Source organism: Pleurodeles waltl, chromosome 9, assembly GCF_031143425.1.
Source record: "Pleurodeles waltl isolate 20211129_DDA chromosome 9, aPleWal1.hap1.20221129, whole genome shotgun sequence".
Classification (NCBI taxonomy): domain Eukaryota; kingdom Metazoa; phylum Chordata; class Amphibia; order Caudata; family Salamandridae; genus Pleurodeles; species Pleurodeles waltl.
Genome location: NC_090448.1, coordinates 14,725,216 through 14,745,421, shown reverse-complemented (window position 1 = coordinate 14,745,421; position 20,206 = coordinate 14,725,216). Strand labels below are relative to the sequence as shown.

The window sequence follows — 20,206 nt, the reverse complement described above, 5'->3', positions numbered from 1 at the left end:
GGTACAGATTATGGGAAAGAACACTGGTGCTGGGGCCTGGTTAGCAGTCTGTCTTCATGAGGACCAAACTCCTGTAGGAAACTATTGTACACCCAACACCTTATTGCACCTCTGCCCCCGGCTGCCCAGTGCCACCCAGTGTGATCTGTTGGTATGGTTCTCATCAGTGCCCAGTACTTACCCTAAGTTCCCAAGATTGACTTCATAAGTCATTGTTAACTCTGTGTTTGCTGAACCTTGTTTTCCTCAATATGTTAACCTTGAGAACTCTAAAAATTGCACTGTCGACTTTTGAAACTGAAATATTTTTCCTGGAAAATGTACTTACATTAAAAAGAAGTTCTCTGGTTCAAAGTGTATATAAAAGCAAGTGTTATTTTTCTAAATTGGTCTCGGATTTATTCTTTGAGTGTGTGTCAATTAATTGCCTCTGAAAGTACAAGAAATGCTCAACACGACTCCTTGATAAGCCTAACTGCTCGCCCACACTACCACAAATAGAGCATTAGTCCTGACTACGTTTGCTTCTGCAATACCAACTGGGGATCAGCTGGACTCTCTGCACAGTGTACTTCATTTTAGTGCACTATATAGAGAGCCAGCTTCCTACAGACACGGTTGGAGTCGGTAGCATGAATGGCCTACCCTCTGTCATCTCCTCTCGGTTCCACTATGTAATTTTGTCTTGCGCTCTTTGTGTTACAGCCACTAGATCCTCCCAGTTGCATTTCACTTATGAGCATTGGTTCTGGATGAATTCCTCGATTAGTCTTGTGTGTAGCCTTGCACAGGTGATAAGTGAGATGCAGGAAGCCATCATGCCTAACATCTTCCCACTGCCCTCACCGTCGGAGACTGACCACTGCAGTGGCGTTAGCATGCTGTATGACCATCTGGATACTCCTGTCACTGTGGAAATCTTTGGCCTCCCATGTGCTCATCCTTGCTCTCAGAAATATCTTCTGCCACTCTGGAATTGTTGAGGATTTTCCTTTATTTATGAAAAACCCTAGCTTGTTAAGTGAGTCCATCACTGTCGGGATGCTGTTTGTGCAGCTATAGCATGAGTTTGCTTTTACCAGCCACTTGTGCAGATAGGGGGATACGTGTATCCCCTCCCCCTTAAGTCTGCTCCTACCCTAGCCAGGCATTTTGCAAACACCCAGTGTGCCGACTCTGTCAAATAGCAGTACCATGAATTGCTGGTGTGTTCTGTTTTACCACAGAATGAAGAAACCTTTTATGCATGTAAAGGGATGTGCAGGTAACCGTCCTTTAGGTCTGTGGTTGCCATGTAGTCCACTTTATGCAGTTGAGGAATCACCACTTACAGAGTTGAAATCTTGATTTTTTAAGTCTTTATAAACATGTTTTGAAAACTGAGGTTCAGTAGAGGGCTGGTGACTTGTTTGGTTTTGGTCTTAAGACATAGCTTAGTAGTTTCCTTGGTTGATCTATTTTGGTGGTGCTCATTCTATTGCCCATTTCTTCAATAGTTCTTTATCTTGTTGGTGTAGAAACAACCTTTCTTCTTTTGTATGGGGTGTCTACTTTGGTTTCCATCCTGGGCAGTTGTTTATAAGTTCTATGTAATAGCCTTGTTGGATGATGTTAGGTTTCCTCTTATCTACTGTGGACACTCTTGAAGAAAAGCTCCTATTCTCCCCCCACTGGTGTTGGTGGGAGGCATAGTCTTGGGGCTCATTTATTTGAGGAGTCCGCCCCTCTTGAAAGCTGTCCTGTGCCTCCCTCTCATCCACAAATGGGCTGCCACGTTGGCACTTGGAATGGCTGCAGCTGCTGTGGTCCCTGCAGTTGACTTGCCTGTTGGTAGGACTGGTGTGATATAGTGGGTGGGGGGGGGAACTTCCCCTTCCTGTTGGTCTTCTTGATGGAACAGTACCTTGAATTGTCTGCCCCTCCCCTGAAATACAAGGCCCCTATGGCCTTTGCTGCATCGTTGTCCATTTTAATTTGTTGCAGTGTGTCATCCACTGCGGAGCCAAACGGTTGCCCTCCATCGAAGGAGGTGTTGATTTTATTAGCCTGTACCTTGTTCTTAAACCCAGACACTTGCAGCCAGGTGTGTCTTCTTAGGTTTGTCTACTTGCTTGCCGGCGGTGTCTAGTGACGATTTTAGGCATGTGTTGGCTATGCTTTTTCCTTATTATACTAGTGATCTTGCTATTTTTTGGCATTTCTTTGGGTGATGTTTCAGTAACTCTCTCGCTTCTTACCAATGTTGGTGGGCATATTTCTTTAAAAGGCCATTGCTTTACTGTTCCTCTTCAAATTTGCACCTCTTCACATTTTCACCCCACCATCTCAATTCTTTTACTCGCCTTTTCAGAAGGTGGTCCAGATGATGCTGGTATATTGACACCCCTTCCTCGTGGTGGCCACAAGGATTGAGTCTGCTATTGCATTACCTCGTATGTAAGCAGGACCTTCCAAAGAGTGATTTTTTTTCTTTTACGCTCTCGGGGTTCCCAGTTTGCAGGTCGCTGGTTCTAGAATACCTCTCTTCCCTGGTCCAAATTGCTGGGTAGCATTGGCAGGCACTGAAACTTGATTTGTGAGGGGAGGAGTGTTTCTAGTAAGAACGATGTCTGTGTATGTTCTACCTTCAGCTGGATCCCATATTTGTCCAAAGTGCATTTCACTGCCGTGTTATATATCAATGCGCCTGAGGTGAAGGCCTCGGTGAGTACATGTTGAGTCCCTCTTCTGGTGAGTCGGAGCCGACATCCTAGTCTTCAACACTCTTGGAGTCTTGGAAAATTCCCTGAGGGTTCAGGGTCTTCCTGTTCATGGAACATCTCCTGTTCTTCTTCCGGTGGCTCTGGTGAGTTTTGTGGCTCTTTCCATCGATGGTTTTGATGGGATTCGGAATTCCAGAAGGAATAATTGAAATCCTTCTTCCTTTCGTCCTCTACCGCTTATCTCTTGATGTCGACGGTTTATCGGGGGCGTGCTCCAGGGGTCCTTGGGATAGGCCATGAGCCTCCTTTTTCCTTAACTTGTCTTCGGTTGATGAGTGCTTCAGCACTGAGACAGTCTTTACGGGTTTCGAATCGGATTGTTTGACCCAATCTTTTTGTGAATTACATGCAGGCGCCTCTCATTCGACTTTGGGGCTGCTCTGGTTCGATGTCTGTGGCCTCCTCTGTGGTGCCACTGTCTCCCTGAGCCACTCTGGCCGCCTCCTTGCTTGACAAGCCGAGGTCCCTGAGTGATGAGGTCTCTTTCTTCTGGTCCTGCATGGCGTAGTGTGCCTGTCTCTGTTTCTCCCTGGTTCCTAGTATCTTCACTTTAAACCCAGCGCACGCTTTGCAGCCCTCAGCACTGTGGTTCCTCTCTAGGCAGAGATTGCAGGCTGGGTTGAGTTCTCTCTGTGCAAATTCTTGGTGGCACTTGGGGGACAAAGTATAAAGGCATATTCTCTATACCCCCAGCGATCCTGGCCCTCTGCCCCGCATTCTCTGACCGATCCTTTGGTCACCCACATGTTCCAACTACTTGTTCAGTGCATTTTTGGTGGATTTTAGCTATGCTCCTCCTTTTTATATGCAATGTTGATTGCAGATTGATTTTCTTGAGAATTTCCCTGAGAATTTTCTAGACGATCAACTTCCTTTCCTTCTATTTCAGCACCTGTAGACCTTCAGCTTTTGCTTCCTGACCAAACGGTGGAAAAAAGAATCTGAAGGTGGCAACCACGCGCGGGGACTTCTGGAGCAGCGTCTGGCATCACTAGAGGGATGGACAAGGAACCAAACGGTGACAGATGTTGCGTCCAACAAAGAAAAAAAATAAAGATGAGACAGAAACAGAGAACAAAGAAAAGAGTTCAGGGCCTAACCACTGGACGACAGAATAATTGCAGGGCAGGGCAGTGAATCCAGAAAAGATTCATGCTGCAAAAACAGCAATTTCCAGTTCAGAAATCATTATTCATTTTGGATTTTCGGTTATCATTATTTTGTTGACCCGTTGACATATTTTGCATTGTAAATGGTGTTTACCCTATTGTCTGGTGTTGGGAGGAGCCTGGGCCTAGACTATCCAAAGGGGAACCAAGGGCATCTCTTATTTTGTAAATAGCTGACTTTGGGTTGTGCAGTACTCGGGGACAGTGCATTGAAGCGATAAGCCCCTTTTCCACTTCTGTTATGGTAGCAACAGTCTCACATGTGGCCACACTTTAATTTACATGCACCCAAGCAGTTCAAGCCAGCTCAAGTGTACATCACGTGCAGACTAGGCTGCAATATCTCTAAGCACTGCCATCTCCTCCAGAGCTGCCGTGCCAATAGATACCTGACCTTCCATGGGCATCGCTAGGCGCGTCGCCAGGCCTGCTTCGGTACTAACCTCTTCCTCCGTCAGATCGTATTCTTCCTGGAAGTTGAAAGGCCTCGCTGAGTTGGGAACAATCCCCTCGAGCATCTTATTGTGAACCACAATCCTAAGAGAAGAGCAAAGGAGAACCCATTAGGCAAGAAATGGAAGCTTTATTGTGAAATGTGGCCTTAAATCTAAATTAAACCTATATTCACTGTGTATAGGTGCGTGGCAGATAAGTGCAGGTGGCAATGATAGATGATGGAAACAGGGACTGCAGTCCTTGAGCTTCACTGACCTATTCAGCATTCCATAAACTTCAGAGGTCCCGAATACAGTTGTTGCGCATCAGTGTCTACGGACAGGGCTCTTTCACCATTTGTGAAGAATTTGAGGGCCAATGCTTTCATTTATTCATTGACACAAATCAAAGCGATTCCCTATGGGGAAATGATTAGAGTTCGACGTAACTGCACCGATACTGACATTTTTAAACACGAACTCAAGAATCTGACACACCGCTTCCAAGCACGGGGCTACACTGAGAAGCTTATCTCAACGGCTACCAAACGCATATCCTCCATTGATCAACACTCGCTTCTCATCAGGGGCATCAAAAAAACGTCCAAAACATCCAATAAACGTCCCGTTTCATTCATCACTCAATATAGCCCTGCCAGCAAAACCGTTCTCCATGTTCTCAAAAGACACTGGCATTTACTACTACTAGACTCAAGTCTAAAGAACTATATCAACAGCTCACCTACCATGACTCACAGCAGGGGACGCACCCTCAGGAACATCTTATGCCCCAGTTTTCTCATGCCCCATACACAGACACGCTCCCTACCATGGATTCCTATCAAACCCAATGATTTTTATAAGTGTGGTGGCTGCATTTCATGTCAAATGGCTCTCAATAAAACCACTTCTTTCACTTACAACACCAAGACGGTTCACAGTGTCAGGAGCTTTATCAATTGCAACACCAGATACACAGTATATTGTATCATCTGTGCATGTGGCCTTATCTATGTTGGCAACACAATACACCCACTCAAAGAACGTATTCAGGAACACATTAGAGCCATCAGAAACAGTAACACTACATACCCACTGGCTGTTCATTTCAACACCTCACATGGTGAGAGAGACATTCTTAACATCAAATTCCATGGGATTGCTCAGGTTACAGGATCACCTAGACTGGGTGACAGAACCAGGGACCTTCGCAAATGTGAGGCCAAATGGATTCTCAAACTCCGTGCAGTTGAATTTGGACTCAACACCGACCACGAACTGCATTTCTTCCTCACCTGAACTGTGTTGAATCGCAAGGTTATATGTATCTGCATTGATTAGTAGACATCACTGTACATTTCCTCTCACACGTTAAAAATTGCTCTACCCATTTCTTTCCTTAGGCTTCCTTAGGCATTACATACAATACTCGCTCTCCACTAAAATTGACTGTATTTGCACATATGTTGTACTTTACTTGTTTACCAGCTCGGAGAAACCCCGCCATTTTTCCAATTATCTTAACTTTGATGTATCGCTTTGACTCTGTTACCGAACATCTGGATTGCTTACTTAAATAATTTTTACATTACTATTTGTTATTTAACCATCTCACTGTTTTTCACATTTGTACTACTTACATTGTTCTGTATCCACTAATGAGATACCATGTTTAACGCTTGGACGCCTGTACTACAGTATGTGTCTTGTGTCCAATATTAGCACTCACGGGCTCTTTCTCAGCTCTATCATCCCTTACTTACGTTTTCCCACTATGTTTTACCACCTTTGGGGGTTCTTCTTGCATTACGTATATTCAGTTTTCACTTCTCACTTCTCACTAACATGCCTCCTTTCCTCACGCTGCTCCTGTTCTATTAACTACTTACATCAACTTGTTCGTTCTCAAATTTCCATTACCTTCCCTCTTTTGAATCGTCTCCCACATCTCCCTACTGTTCTGTACTCTTACTCACCCTTTCCAATATGGCCGTCTTCCCTTCCTTACTTTTTCCTGTGCTTTCAACCACCCACTCCGTAACCGCTTTAGAGCACAGTCCCCTTTGTATGTCGCCCAATTTGGATCATATTTAAAACAAACGCGCGACGCCGAGCACATAGGCGCGCTTCGCTAGATGGACTAGGTGCTCCCGGATCAACATTAAGGTATTTGTGACCTTTGCCTGGTTATGTACACTGCTCGGGGGTCTTTTATTTGTTTGATTTTTATTTGTTTGATTACTAGCAGCCAAGCCCGTCACCTTATACAGCTACTTTTGAATTGTAACACGTCACTCCACTCCCGCTCCAGCGCGGTTTTCGAGTGCTTCCGGTTACATGTACTAGCAGCACTAAGCGCACTTCTTTTGCTGCTCGAGTCTGGCTAGACACTTTCCTCTAGAACAGGCATTCTTTACTACAAATGTGTTGGTTTTCTGCCCAACTCTACATTTAGGTCTACACCACGCCGGCACCTAATGCCATTAACTGGCTCCGGCCCCATATTATTAGCTCACCTGTTATGTCACCTCATGATCCACTCATCCCATCCCATACTCCGTTATTTTCGGAGTCTGGGTCCTCCCCGGTTTGATATCTCTTTTTGGGATTCTCTATTTACTTAGGGGCTCATTCTGAGCCCGGCGGGCGGCGGGAGCCGCCCGCCTGGAGGGAGCCGCCAAATGACCGCACCGGCCATTCAGACATTTCCTCTGGGCCGGCGGGCGCTCTCCAAAAGAGCGTCCGCCGGCCCAGAGGAAATGCCCCTGCAACGAGGACGCCGGCTCAGAATTGAGCCGGCGTAGTTGCAGGGGTGCGACGGGTGCAGTTTGCACCCGTCGCGTATTTCAGTGTCTGCATTGCAGACACTGAAATACTCAGTGGGGCCCTCTTATGGGGGCCCCTGCAGTGCCCATGCCATTGGCATGGGCACTGCAGGGGCCCCCAGGGGAGACCCGCCAGGAACAGGATGGCGGTAGGGGGAGTCAGAATCCCCATGGAGGATTCCCCCGAGCAGCGGGAAGTCGGCGGGAGACCGCCGACTTTCCGCTTCTGACCGCGGCTGAACCGCCGCGGTCAGAATGACCCCCTTAGTCTTTCTTGGATGTTTTGACCCCACTAGCAATATCTTACAGCATTTTTGTTTGTCTAATTAGGGTCACGACTGCGGGCTTATCACGGTCCTCACGCAACCCTTTTTTCGACCACTGGATTATCGAATACTTACCTTGGTCATACCCAGGATTGACCACCGGCTCTATCCTCCTTTTACTTTAACTTGCTGTTTTCCTCTTCCTCTGGCCGGACGGACCCAGGTATGCTCTCTTTATTATTTACCTCTATAACACTTCCCTCATCACCCCACATTACGTCTCTTTTCTCTTAACTACAGCCCTTTCTTTTACTAGGCCTCTTTTTCTTTTCTTGACTATCTCACTGGGGTGTGCTTCCTGCAATCCAGTTTATAGGCACTATTAACCCTATTCCACCATGTAGGAAAGTACCATCTTGCCTGGCATGTTACCCCCATTTTTCACAGTATATATGTTGTTTTAGTTGTATGTGTCACTGGGACCCTGGTAACCCAGGGCCCCAGTGCTCATAAGTGTGCCTGAATGTGTTACCTGTGTAGTGACTAACTGTCTCACTGAGGCTCTGCTAATCAGAACCTCAGTGGTTATGCTCTCTCATTTCTTTCCAAATTGTCACTGACAGGCTATTGACCATTTTTACCAATTTACATTGGCTTACTGGAACACCCTTATAATTCCCTAGTATATGGTACTGAGGTACCCAGGGTATTGGGGTTCCAGGAGATCCCTATGGGCTGCAGCATTTCTTTTGCCACCCATAGGGAGCTCAGACAATTCTTACACAGGCCTGCCACTGCAGCCTGAGTGAAATAACGTCCACGTTATTTCACAGCCATTTTACACTGCACTTAAGTAACTTATAAGTCACCTATATGTCTAACCTTTACCTGGTAAAGGTTAGGTGCAAAGTTACTTAGTGTGAGGGCACCCTGGCACTAGCCAAGGTGCCCCCACATTGTTCAGAGCCAATTCACTGAACTTTGTGAGTGCGGGGACACCATTACACGCGTGCACTACATATAGGTCACTACCTATATGTAGCTTCACCATGGTAACTCCGAATATGGCCATGTAACATGTCTATGATCATGGAATTGCCCCCTCTATGCCATCCTGGCATTGTTGGTACAATTCCATGATCCCAGTGGTCTGTAGCACAGACCCTGGTACTGCCAGACTGCCCTTCCTGGGGTTTCACTGCAGCTGCTGCTGCTGCCAACCCCTCAGACAGGCAGCTGCCCTCCTGGGGTCCAGCCAGGCCTGGCCCAGGATGGCAGAACAAAGAACTTCCTCTGAGAGAGGGTGTGACACCCTCTCCCTTTGGAAAATGGTGTGAAGGCAGGGGAGGAGTAGCCTCCCCCACCCTCTGGAAATGCTTTGTTGGGCACAGATGTGCCCAATTCTGCATAAGCCAGTCTACACCGGTTCAGGGACCCCTTAGCCCCTGCTCTGGCACGAAACTGGACAAAGGAAAGGGGAGTGACCACTCCCCTGACCTGCACCTCCCCTGGGAGGTGTCCAGAGCTCCTCCAGTGTGCTCCAGACCTCTGCCATCTTGGAAACAGAGGTGCTGCTGGCACACTGGACTGCTCTGAGTGGCCAGTGCCACCAGGTGACGTCAGAGACTCCTTGTGATAGGCTCCTTCAGGTGTTAGTAGCCTTTCCTCTCTCCTAGGTAGCCAAACCCTCTTTTCTGGCTATTTAGGGTCTCTGTCTCTGGGGAAACTGTAGATAACGAATGCATGAGCTCAGCCGAGTTCCTCTGCATCTCCCTCTTCACCTTCTGATAAGGAATCGACCGCTGACCGCGCTGGAAGCCTGCAAACCTGCAACATAGTAGCAAAGACGACTACTGCAACTCTGTAACGCTGATCCTGCCGCCTTCTCGACTGTTTTCCTGCTTGTGCATGCTGTGGGGGTAGTCTGCCTCCTCTCTGCACCAGAAGCTCCGAAGAAATCTCCCGTGGGTCGACGGAATCTTCCCCCTGCAACCGCAGGCACCAAAAAGCTGCATTACCAGTCCCTTGGGTCTCCTCTCAGCACGACGAGCGAGGTCCCTCGAATCCAGCGACGCTGTCCAAGTGACCCCCACAGTCCAGTGACTCTTCAGCCCAAGTTTGGTGGAGGTAAGTCCTTGCCTCACCTCGCTGGGCTGCATTGCTGGGAACCGCGACTTTGCAAGCTACTCCGGCCCCTGTGCACTTCCGGCGGAAATCCTTCGTGCACAGCCAAGCCTGGGTCCACGGCACTCTAACCTGCATTGCACGACTTTCTAAGTTGGTCTCCGGCGACGTGGGACTCCTTTGTGCAACTTCGGCAAGCACCGTTTCACGCATCCTCGTAGTGCCTGTTTCTGGCACTTCTCCGGGTGCTACCTGCTTCAGTGAGGGCTCTTTGTCTTGCTCGACGTCCCCTCTCTCTGCAGGTCCAATTTGCGACCTCCTGGTCCCTCCTGGGCCCCAGCAGCGTCCAAAAACGCCAAACGCACGATTTGCGTGTAGCAAGGCTTGTTGGCGTCTTTCCGGCGGGAAAACACTTCTGCACGACTCTCCAAGGCAAGAGGGATCCGTCCACCAAAGGGGAAGTCTCTAGCCCTTTTCGTTCCTGCAGAAACCTCCGCTTCTTCTGTCCAGTCGAAGCTTCTTTGCACCCGCAGCTGGCATTTCCTGGGCATCTGCCCATCTACGACTTGCTTGTGACTTTTGGACTTGGTCCCCTTGTTCCACAGGTACCCTAGATTGGAAATCCACAGTTGTTGCATTGCTGGTTTGTGTCTTTCCTGCATTATTCCTCTAACACGACTCTTTTGTCCTTAGGGGAACTTTAGTGCACTTTGCACTCACTTTTCAGGGTCTTGGGGAGGGTTATTTTGCTAACTCTCACTATTTTCTAATAGTCCCAGCGACCCTCTACAAGGTCACATAGGTTTGGGGTCCATTCGTGGTTCGCATTCCACTTCTGGAGTATATGGTTTGTGTTGCCCCTATCCCTATGTTTCCCCATTGCATCCTATTGTAACTATACATTGTTTGCACTGTTTTCTAAGACTATACTGCATATTTTTGCTATTGTGTATATATATCTTGTGTATATTTCCTATCCTCTCACTGAGGGTACACTCTAAGATACTTTGGCATATTGTCATAAAAATAAAGTACCTTTATTTTTAGTATAACTGTGTATTGTGTTTTCTTATGATATTGTGCATATGACACTAGGTGGTACTGTAGTAGCTTCACACGTCTCCTAGTTCAGCCTGAGCTGCTCTGCTAAGCTACCATTATCTATCAGCCTAAGCTGCTAGACACCCTATACACTAATAAGGGATAACTGGGCCTGGTGCAAGGTGCAAGTACCCCTTGGTACTCACTACAAGCCAGTCCAGCCTCCTACACACCAGCACACTCACTACTGTAAATATACCTCCTCGGCACTGAACTCACTAGTGCTCATGTTTATTTCACGATACGGTAACACCATTCCAAATATCGTAACTAGACGCTCTCCGCACCTAATTCACTGGGCACTCTGTCTGCTCTTACGACACTTTTTATTGGGATCACACAGTAACATCTATTTTGCCATGCCTCTTGACTCTTCACTCATTTGCTTTTGAATGCACATGCACTTATCCAAAGCGGATCACGGGTTTACTCTAACTGTGTTAACACTTAATAGACATTTTTCTTCAGGCCAACTGTACATACCAGTATGTTTTTATTACTTCTTTACAGCCTTGATAAAGTCACTTGTGTGACGAAACACGTGTTGGCTGTTTCCTGTAAGACGATACAAACCTACACCTGTAATAAAGACTCTTTCAAAACACCAACCCGGAATCATCGCTTTTCTCCTCGCCTCTGGATTCATACTAGTTGGGCTATACTTTTTTCCCAGAAACGTTTATGGACTCTTACTTCTCTGTGTGCCTTGGTCTACCTGCATTTATTGCTTTCATTTATTGTAGAGCCTCAAAAAGTCTTTATTCGAAGCGCGTATTCATTGCTGTCAGTTCAAACCTATTAGTGGGGAAAGTTAGTCTTTGTGTAGATGACGAGTTTCAGACTGACAAGGTTTGTTTCGCGCTAACCCATTCTTGAAAAAAGATTGATTGGGGGTCTGTAAAGGAGGTGTGGTGAAAATACCCACCACGGATTGCACCGAGCGAGCAGAGACGAAGTGGTCTCTGGCCGGGGTCCCAGCCTTTCAGGGGTGCCCTACGGGAGATGCTCTGGGTAGACTTTGGTTTTGTCATTACAGTTTGGTCTCTTAGTTAAAAGATGAGGTGATTGACTGACCATATATTTACTGGTACCCAACTTTTTACTTTAAAGAGTCACCTGTGGTGTTCAGTGATGCACTTTAGTTAAAAAGAGTTTCTTCCAAAAGTAGTCCAGGCCTATTGATTAAAGGGGATGGCACCTAAGAATATAGAATGTCCTACGTCAAAAAGTCTTATCACCCAAACATGAATTTCTACCCACAAGAAAGTCTTGAATGCTTCTCTTTGTGCCCTTGATAATACACCATCTCTCATTGATCACAATTCGAGGATGCAAAGTCCATTTATGAAATCCAGAGTCCACTTATGGCCCCAACAGGACTCAATCTTTTTCTAAGCGATAGATGATAAAACAGTGGGAAGGTTAACATTATATGTCCCTTGGGCACATTTTAGTGGAAGGTCCTATTTCTTGGTAACCATCAGTGTCAGTCACAATTTGACATTGACAAGGCACCCACCACACTAGGTGCACCCACAGCCATCAATGACAACACCTGTAACTGTTAGAAATTGGTCTTTTTAGGACTAATTGTGACCAAGGTTTTACTCAATGATTTCTTTGTAAACCAAAGGATAGAGCAGCGGTTTAAATGACACCATATTCAAGACTACCTGCGCCAGCCAATGGGAGCGGACACCACACTGAGGGTAATGACTGACTGCTTCTGGGTCGCACTGGATGGTGAGTGAGGTTGGTCCAGGCCCCCCTAGGGCAGAGAGAGAGAGCTATGGACAATGAGGGCTCAACCATCTTGAGTTCTAAAGACATTGGAGCAGGATCTCGACCCAGATGCCTTCTCCTTCTCCTGGAGAGCTGGGCAAGGGTGACCATTCAGCTCTTGTAGTCTCTTGGTTCCTCTTGATGCCTCAGGACGGTCCTTCCAGTCTTCTTGGCTGAGGTCGCTCCTCTGGTCAAGCCCCGTTCAGCTCCTCATGCTGGTAGTTCGGTCATTGAGTTGGGCTGGAGTTTTCCAAAGCCTTGGTGTTCACACTGATACCAGCCTGAGCTGCCTCAGCTGTGATGTGTGTTTGCCTCACCCAGAAGCTACCTTGTCAGGGCAAATTGCCACAACATAGGTAATAAATTGGGGATCAAGGGGGGGGGGGTGCAGGGATTGCTCTGAGAGAAACCTGCCGTGGAGCAAAGGGCTCAAAACCTTCCCCATCCACCAGGTATATTGGTTCCAGGGACAGGGACATCACAACGAGGAGGTGTAGATGGGAATGTCTGAGATGGACCTTAACAGCCCTACACAGGTGCAGCTCCTCCACTAGGGCAGAGGAGCGTCACCCCCCAACCCCGCCAGCAGCAGCTGCAAAGCATTTCCAATAAAATGATAATAAACTATGTTTATTATTGTTTTATTGTAATAGGGGCGGGGCCACATGCTATGACGAGCAAGGAGGGGGAGTGCATAGCACTCCCCTCAGTGCACATGCATGTTTAGCCGGCAGTCTCGGGCCGGCCGAACACACATGCGCATTGTGCTCTTTCTAACCCAGCATTGTGTTTTCGCGTTGTAGACAGCAGGCAGAGACTCCCACTCTGCCTCGGAACGCCCTGGCTTGGTGATCCGGCAAATCTGAACGCTGCTGTCATGCTGCTGGCAGCAGCGTTTGGATTGGCCGCAGGGGAGGCTGGGAGCCTGTGCCTGCAGCTACAGTGGAGGCAGAGGAGTGGCGCGGTGGTGGGGTTTTGGGTGTTTTCTTTTTTTTAAATTAATTCCCACCGCCACGCGCTGCCCTGCCCCTTCAGCGCGCTGCAAGCCGCTCCTGGCCCTACACGTTGTGAAGCACACTCACCTGGTGTCAAAGAGACCTGAGCATTCATCATTCCAGTTACACAGACAAAACCCTCCACACACACACACCTTATGGGCATCGATCATACGTGTTCCAGACATGATGAAGTCCAAGCACCCCAGTTATGGGGGACTGAACTGACTTTTTCCACAAGATCTGCTGAGCAGTCATCCCAGAGGCATACAGGTGAAAAAGGTGGGCACCTGATCAGAATCGATTACGACTCTCGGTCGCCGCATTGCCTGGTTTGAGAGAGAAGTAGCCATTCTGTGGTGATGTCATTTCTTCGCCAGCAGAAGAGATGAGCTCACCACACATTCTCAATTATAATAGGGGTACACTTTGGATATCCTCTGACTTCAAAGCACAGCTCTGGCGTTAACAAAAATAAAAAAATCAGCAGTGTTGTGATTGGCTGGGAGCCTGTGCAGCCGGGAAGAGGAAGAGGACGTAAATGTCCCCCTCCCATCCCTTCGAACCCTGTCCCGCCACCCCTGTTCAGTGGCAGCCACCTCTGCTTGGAAGCATGGATGGAGCCCTGCTTCTGTGCCCATCTTACCGGTCATAGGAGCAATCTGTTCTGGTCGCTGTTGTGTCCTGTTCGTCGCAGATCAGCCAGTGGAAGTTGGGGTCCTGCCTCAGACGAATTGTCTTCATTTTTTTCTTCGAAACATACGACCCCTCCGCGTTGAAGTCGCCCAGAATCATCACTCTCTAGAAACAAAGTACAAGTGGGCATGAGATGAGGAGACACAAGAGCCACTGCCCTCAGTGCCCTCAGTGCATGGATGGTCCACACAGCATTACAGAAAGTCATGTTCTCCTGAACACCGACAGAGAGCCTGGACTGCAAAACAATATTTGGATAGTTTGTACTTTCGGTTGTGTGGAAGAGTCAGTGAATCTGAGAATGAGTATTTGCACTGATGAATGAGTGACTTAGCGCATGGATAATTGATGGTGAGTGCTTGAATGGATGACTGAATAGATGAAAGAATGGATGCATGGTTTAATGAGTGAATGGATGTGTATATTTACATATATATATATATTCATATATGGAAACATGGCTGGGTGGATGAATGTGTGAATAGGCAAGTAAGTGCACGTATGGATGCAGATAGATTACACCACTGTTGTAGGCTGACACCTCAGCAATAGTGATATTAAAATTACACTAATTATCAATATCATGCCAGGATAAATTCTACATCAGAGCTGGGCACCACCAAACCAATAAGGTAGGTAATATATAAACAATTACCACAAATATACCAGTGCAAGGATGACAAAGAAGTGGGCACCATATTTACATGGGTGCCAAGACCAGCACTGTGCTGACAGTGGGCACACAGATCCAAGGGTGCCCACATTCTTTCGGGAATTTACACTTTTATGTCAACAACTGCCCACATAATGCTTGTGTACGTTTTTTGCCAACAGTAGGTATCATGTCATGGATTTCCAGGGTATGTAAATAATCTCTTCTGTGCCTGAGCCTGAACTGTATGGCATGTGACCACCATCATTCCACAGGTGCCAATGTTACATCAGTTATGAATAGCTCGCATCCCTCCTTTCTGGCACCCTCACCAAGGCTGGACTGGCCGTACCGGGAATCAGGCATTTCCCCGGGAGGTTGGAAGGGTAGGGGGAGTACTGAGGAGGGTCTGTTTTGTTGCACTGCAGCAGTTTCAAAAGCACTGCAGAGTTCCTTGTATATCTAACTCTTTTAAGGCAAAAATAAAAGTGCCAAGATAATGCTGGTGATTAATGTGCCTGCTGGAGAGAGATGGAGTTTTGTCTGGTGGCAGTTTTGACTCATCCAAGGCAGCACAGAGGGTGAATGTGCCTGCTGCAAAGAATATGTACTATGCAGATCACAGAACAGTATTTTATGTGCAATGCTCAGTGGATACTCCTTTTGTGACAGACATCCTTTTGTTACTGCGCAGATCATAAGTTACAATTATAATCTAGCACACAGTGAGCTGCCATCAAAGCGCTGCATGTATACCGCAGGGTACAGGTCATAGAGTTATGTTTTCCCCCAGTCTTTGATTATCTTACTTTTGCTAAAAAGGGTTTGATTGGGTAGAAATCAGGTATTAGTATATCTAACCACTGTGTTATGATCAGAGTCCTGAGTTTATGCTTCCCCAGGCCAAGCACTCTTAAAAATGCCACCAGTGTGAATGACATGTGAACCGTTCACCATGTAGTCCCCTTTGTCTTATGTAACATTTTCTATGCACTGATTTACATATGTATGATTCATGGTCTCTGTACATATGTGTGATGTAAAGTGCTCCAACACCCTACGCTGGTAAGAGAGGCGCTATAAAACAAATGATATACATGTGAGAGAGGAGCTATGGAGAGATGAGAGACCCTGTTAAGAGTGTGAGAGAGGTGCTATGGACAGATACATGTGAGAGAGGGGCTATGGAGAGATACATGTGAGAGAGGGGCTATGGAGAGATACATGTGAGAGAGGGGCTATGGAGAGATGGGAGACCCTGTTAGAGGGTGAGAGAGGGGTTATGGAGAGATACATGTGAGAGAGGGGCTATGGAGAGATGGGAGACCCTGTTAGAGGGTGAGAGAGGGGCTACGGAGAGATACATGTGAGAGAGGCTACAGAGAGATGAGAGGCGCTGTTAGAGGGTGATGGGGAGGGAACCATTGAAGAGCCCCAATAAAGATTGCTGTATCCTGGTGCACTGTAAACTCATCATTTACAATGCTTTGAAAATGAACACAATTGAATATATAATGAAGGACGTGTTGTAGAATGCACAGTTTCTGCCATTTTCCCAAATCGTCTTGGGGCGGAACCCCCCATTGTAGGGGTCAGGCTTGCTCGCTGTGCACCCTCTGGGGGCTGGCCTGGCAAAATGTGCCAGGGCTGCTTTGGGTTCCCACTCCGGCCCTGACCCTCACCTACACCTGTAAGCAGAAATTACTGAGTACTCCAACGAAAACACACACAGTAAACAAACCACCATGACATTAACTTTGTATAGGAAACACAACCATATACACTGCCAAAGCTCGTTGCTTATTACAAAGGAATTAAAAAAAAGAATCTAGAAAAGTTCTGAATTGCCCTCGCACAAGGGAAGAATTTTAAGATAGAATATGTAATGAAAAGTACATATAACAACTTTCTTCTGTCTCCTATTACTCTCTCCATAGACAGGTCCTACTATTACCCAGCTCCTCCCTCACGCTTGTCGCAATGTTCTTCTCCTTAAAAAAACATGGCTCAGGATGACCCCGACATCCGTGTCATTCTTGGTGTCCTTAAAAATGTCTGCTCCAATCCTCTACTCGTCAATCTATAGCTGAGGAAGCATAGATTGAAGGATGAAGACAAGGTGTAAACTTATCACGGTGCAGGTGATCTGTACACACCTAGTGTCTACCAAGCTCAAGAAAGGAAGTGACATGTGCACCTAGGATGGAGGGAAGGTGTAAACTTATCAGGGTGCAGGTGAGCTGTACACACCTAGGACCTACCAAGCTCAAGAAAGGAAGTGACATATGTACCTAGGATGGAGGGAAGGTGTGAACTAATCATGGTGCAGGTGAGCTGTACACACCTAGTGCCTACCAAGCAGACAAAGGGAAGTGACATGTTCACCTAGGATGGAGAGAAGGTGTAAACTAATCATGGTGCAGGTGAGCTGTGTACACCAAGTGTCTACCAAGCTCAAGAAGGGAAGTGACATATGCACCTAGGATGGAGGGAAGGTGTAAACTTATCAGGGTGCAGGTGACATGTACACACCTAAGATCTACCAATCCGAGGAAGGGAAGTGACATTTGCAGATAGGATGGAGGGAAGGTGTAAACCTATCATGGCGCAGGTGAGCTGTACACACCTTGGGCCAACCAAGCTGAAGAAGGGAAGTGACATATGCACCTAGGATGGAGGGAAGGTGTAAATTTATCATGGCGCAGGTGAGCTATACACACCTTGGGCCAACCAAGCTGAAGAAGGGAAGTGACATATGCACCTAGGATGGAGGGAAGGTGTAAACTTATCAGGGTGCAGGTGACCTGTACACACCTAAGATCTACTAACCCGAGGAAGGGAAGTGACATTTGCAGCTAGGAAGGAGGGAAGGTGTAAACCTATCATGGCGCAGGTGAGCTATACGCATCTAGGACCTACCAAGCTGAAGAAGGGAAGTGACATATGCACCTTGGATGGAGAGAAGGTGTAAACGTATCATGGTGCAGGTGAGCTGTACACACCTAGGACCTACCAAGGTAAGCAGACAAGGTGTAAACTTGGGGCTGTGGTTTTACAAGGTTACACTGATGGCCCAGCAGTCTGAAGGATGAAGGTGACATATGCACCTAGGACCGCAACAATAAGATGAGGGGGATATCATTTACCAAGTAGAAGATGATGGAGCTGCAGGTTGAATAAGAAGATGGGGTACGCCTAGTACTGCACAGCTCAGTTTTCTTAAGAAGGGGTAGACAAGTGTGCAGGTTGAAGTGGGGAGTCAGTGTGTCATGGAGCTAGAGGTGGGAAGGAGCGAGTAGACTGTGATCTCTGACATGTTTCTGAGGATCTGCAGGGCAAGAAGGAAACACCTATAGCTGTGCATGTTAAGGATGGAGATGAGATTGGAAACTATGACTGCCCTGGAAGGGCTGAGAGAGGGCTTCATCTCACTTGGGTATGCACTGTACTTTTACAAATACTGCAACCTGAGACTTTAGTCCAGTTGGCTTTATTGTGCAAGGGGACTGCATCTCATAGAATGTTTAGATTAGCTCGAGGAACGCCCACAAATCCCTAGACTTGTTTTATCTCAGATTTCCTACAATTCTGCTGCCTCAGGGGTATTAAAACAATAATTTAAATGTATAAAAATGAGCCTAAGACCTACATTACATGGTGTGTCTGCGTGGAGCTGTGGGCATGATGTTCGTGGTGCCATGACTTACCTGCGTTTTCCATTTCTCTTTCACCGCCAGGTAGACATCGTAGAGTTCGTCTATCTCTTTGACGGAGTCTTTCGGTGTTGTGTGCACTGGAATTATTACAAAGTCCTTGAGAGCTGGAAGTGGAAAACATTCATTAGTGTTCTGAAAAATTGGCACCTGTATGTGTCGGCATGGCAGTTGTCGGCAGTTGTCGGCAGGCAGCGGCACTACATTTTAAGAAATATCTCTTTATTGGTTTTACAATGTTATAACCGCACAATGCACACAATTCTCCCCATACAACAGGAAACCCTGTTTTTTGTCTGTACTTGGGCACCAGCACTTCATAGCGTTCCAATCTTAAAAAGTGCAGTCATAACAAGTGCTGATGCATGGTAAATTGGAAGGACAGAGGGTGCAACTTGTGTGCACAAGAAGCAGAGTCCGTAAGCATTACATCAGCGAGTCGTGCATCAAGGCCAGGGGGCAGAGTATGTTTTGGTGAATGGCCCTGCTCTACACCACAGTGCACCTTTGAATGGGTGCACCCAGAGCAGACATGACAGGGCACCCTATTGCAGTTTATGCGCTGCCACCAGGGCGGCCGCGAGCTCGCCCCTGTCCTGGAGCCAGCACATTGGTGGAAGCTGGACTGGCTGCTTGAAGCAGTTGGTCTGTCTTTCACTTAGCAGGTGTCATGGCAGCCAGCCTGTCAAAGAGGGACAGACATCCCCTGGGAATTTGGTGTAGTGAGTGACTTCACCTGCCGGAGGAGAAGGTTAGGGAGGTCCATGCTACCCCTTCCATCCATTTCAAGAGTTTCCTTTAGGAATGCATTGACAGTAGGCCACCTTGTTGGAGCACCAGACGGAGCCAAAAATGCAACTTTTTTATTGGCCTCATGGAGGGTCTGCTGGGCTAGTAAAAAAAACAAACAAGGGTACTCCCGCCCATTTGAAATCTGAGCTCCCCCTCCCCCAAAATAGGCACTTTTTTTCAGACAAGGGGGTCATTGGCCCCCTACCTGAGCCTTTTTTTGGCATCAGGGACCCCATCGTATGGGGCCACTTTTCATTAAATGGGAAAGGGGCAACTGGAGCCCCTCCCCAAGCCTTTTTAGCCCCTGGGGACCCTATCCCTGGGGCCATATTTCTTAAAATTGAGAGGGGGGATGCGGCCCCTCTCCCTGAGCTTTTTTTTAGACCTGAGAGACCCCAGCGCCTGAGACCAATAGATTTTTTAGAGGAGGGGGCATGCAGACTTTTCACTTCTTCTGATAAGAATTACGGTGTATATTGTGAGCACCTTGGTCTTTTCTTCTTTCTTTTTTTTCTTGCTTTAACTCAGACTTTTGACTGACAATACAACCGTCTGGTCCCCGGCACTGATGCCCTATTACAGTACCACTTAAACATGGCGCCTACAAAGGGACACGTAACAAGTGCAATACACCTGACAAATCTAATACATTTCCTCTGGCCGCCTTTGTCAGTGTTTCATGCTCCTTACGGGTTCCAGCATTTTACTTTAATAACCCATGGAGCGTGCCAATATTCTCCACATTTGACAATTTCAGTCCCATCTGTGGAAACTACTTCTAGAGTGCCGCTGCTCGACCAGGACCCTTTCTATTCTTACCACCGGGACATGGGCGGCCCGCCTAAAGCTAATGGAAGGAGATGTTCCAGCCCACGATTTAGGTCAATGTGCTTTT

At 47.2% G+C, this 20,206-nt stretch overlaps 1 protein-coding gene across 1 annotated transcript in view; it reads right to left on the bottom strand.

The window, feature by feature from the left end:
* LOC138258839 (deoxyribonuclease gamma-like) overlaps nucleotides 1-20,206 on the bottom strand; it is a 114,408-nt gene that overhangs the window by 9,653 nt on the left and 84,549 nt on the right. Inside the window, exons 6-8 of the mRNA XM_069206115.1 lie at nucleotides 18,514-18,626; nucleotides 14,105-14,259; nucleotides 4,375-4,468 (exon numbers count right to left, since the gene is read on the bottom strand). Coding sequence (XP_069062216.1) covers nucleotides 4,375-4,468; nucleotides 14,105-14,259; nucleotides 18,514-18,626 — 362 coding nt within the window. The remainder of the gene's footprint in view (nucleotides 1-4,374; nucleotides 4,469-14,104; nucleotides 14,260-18,513; nucleotides 18,627-20,206) is intronic.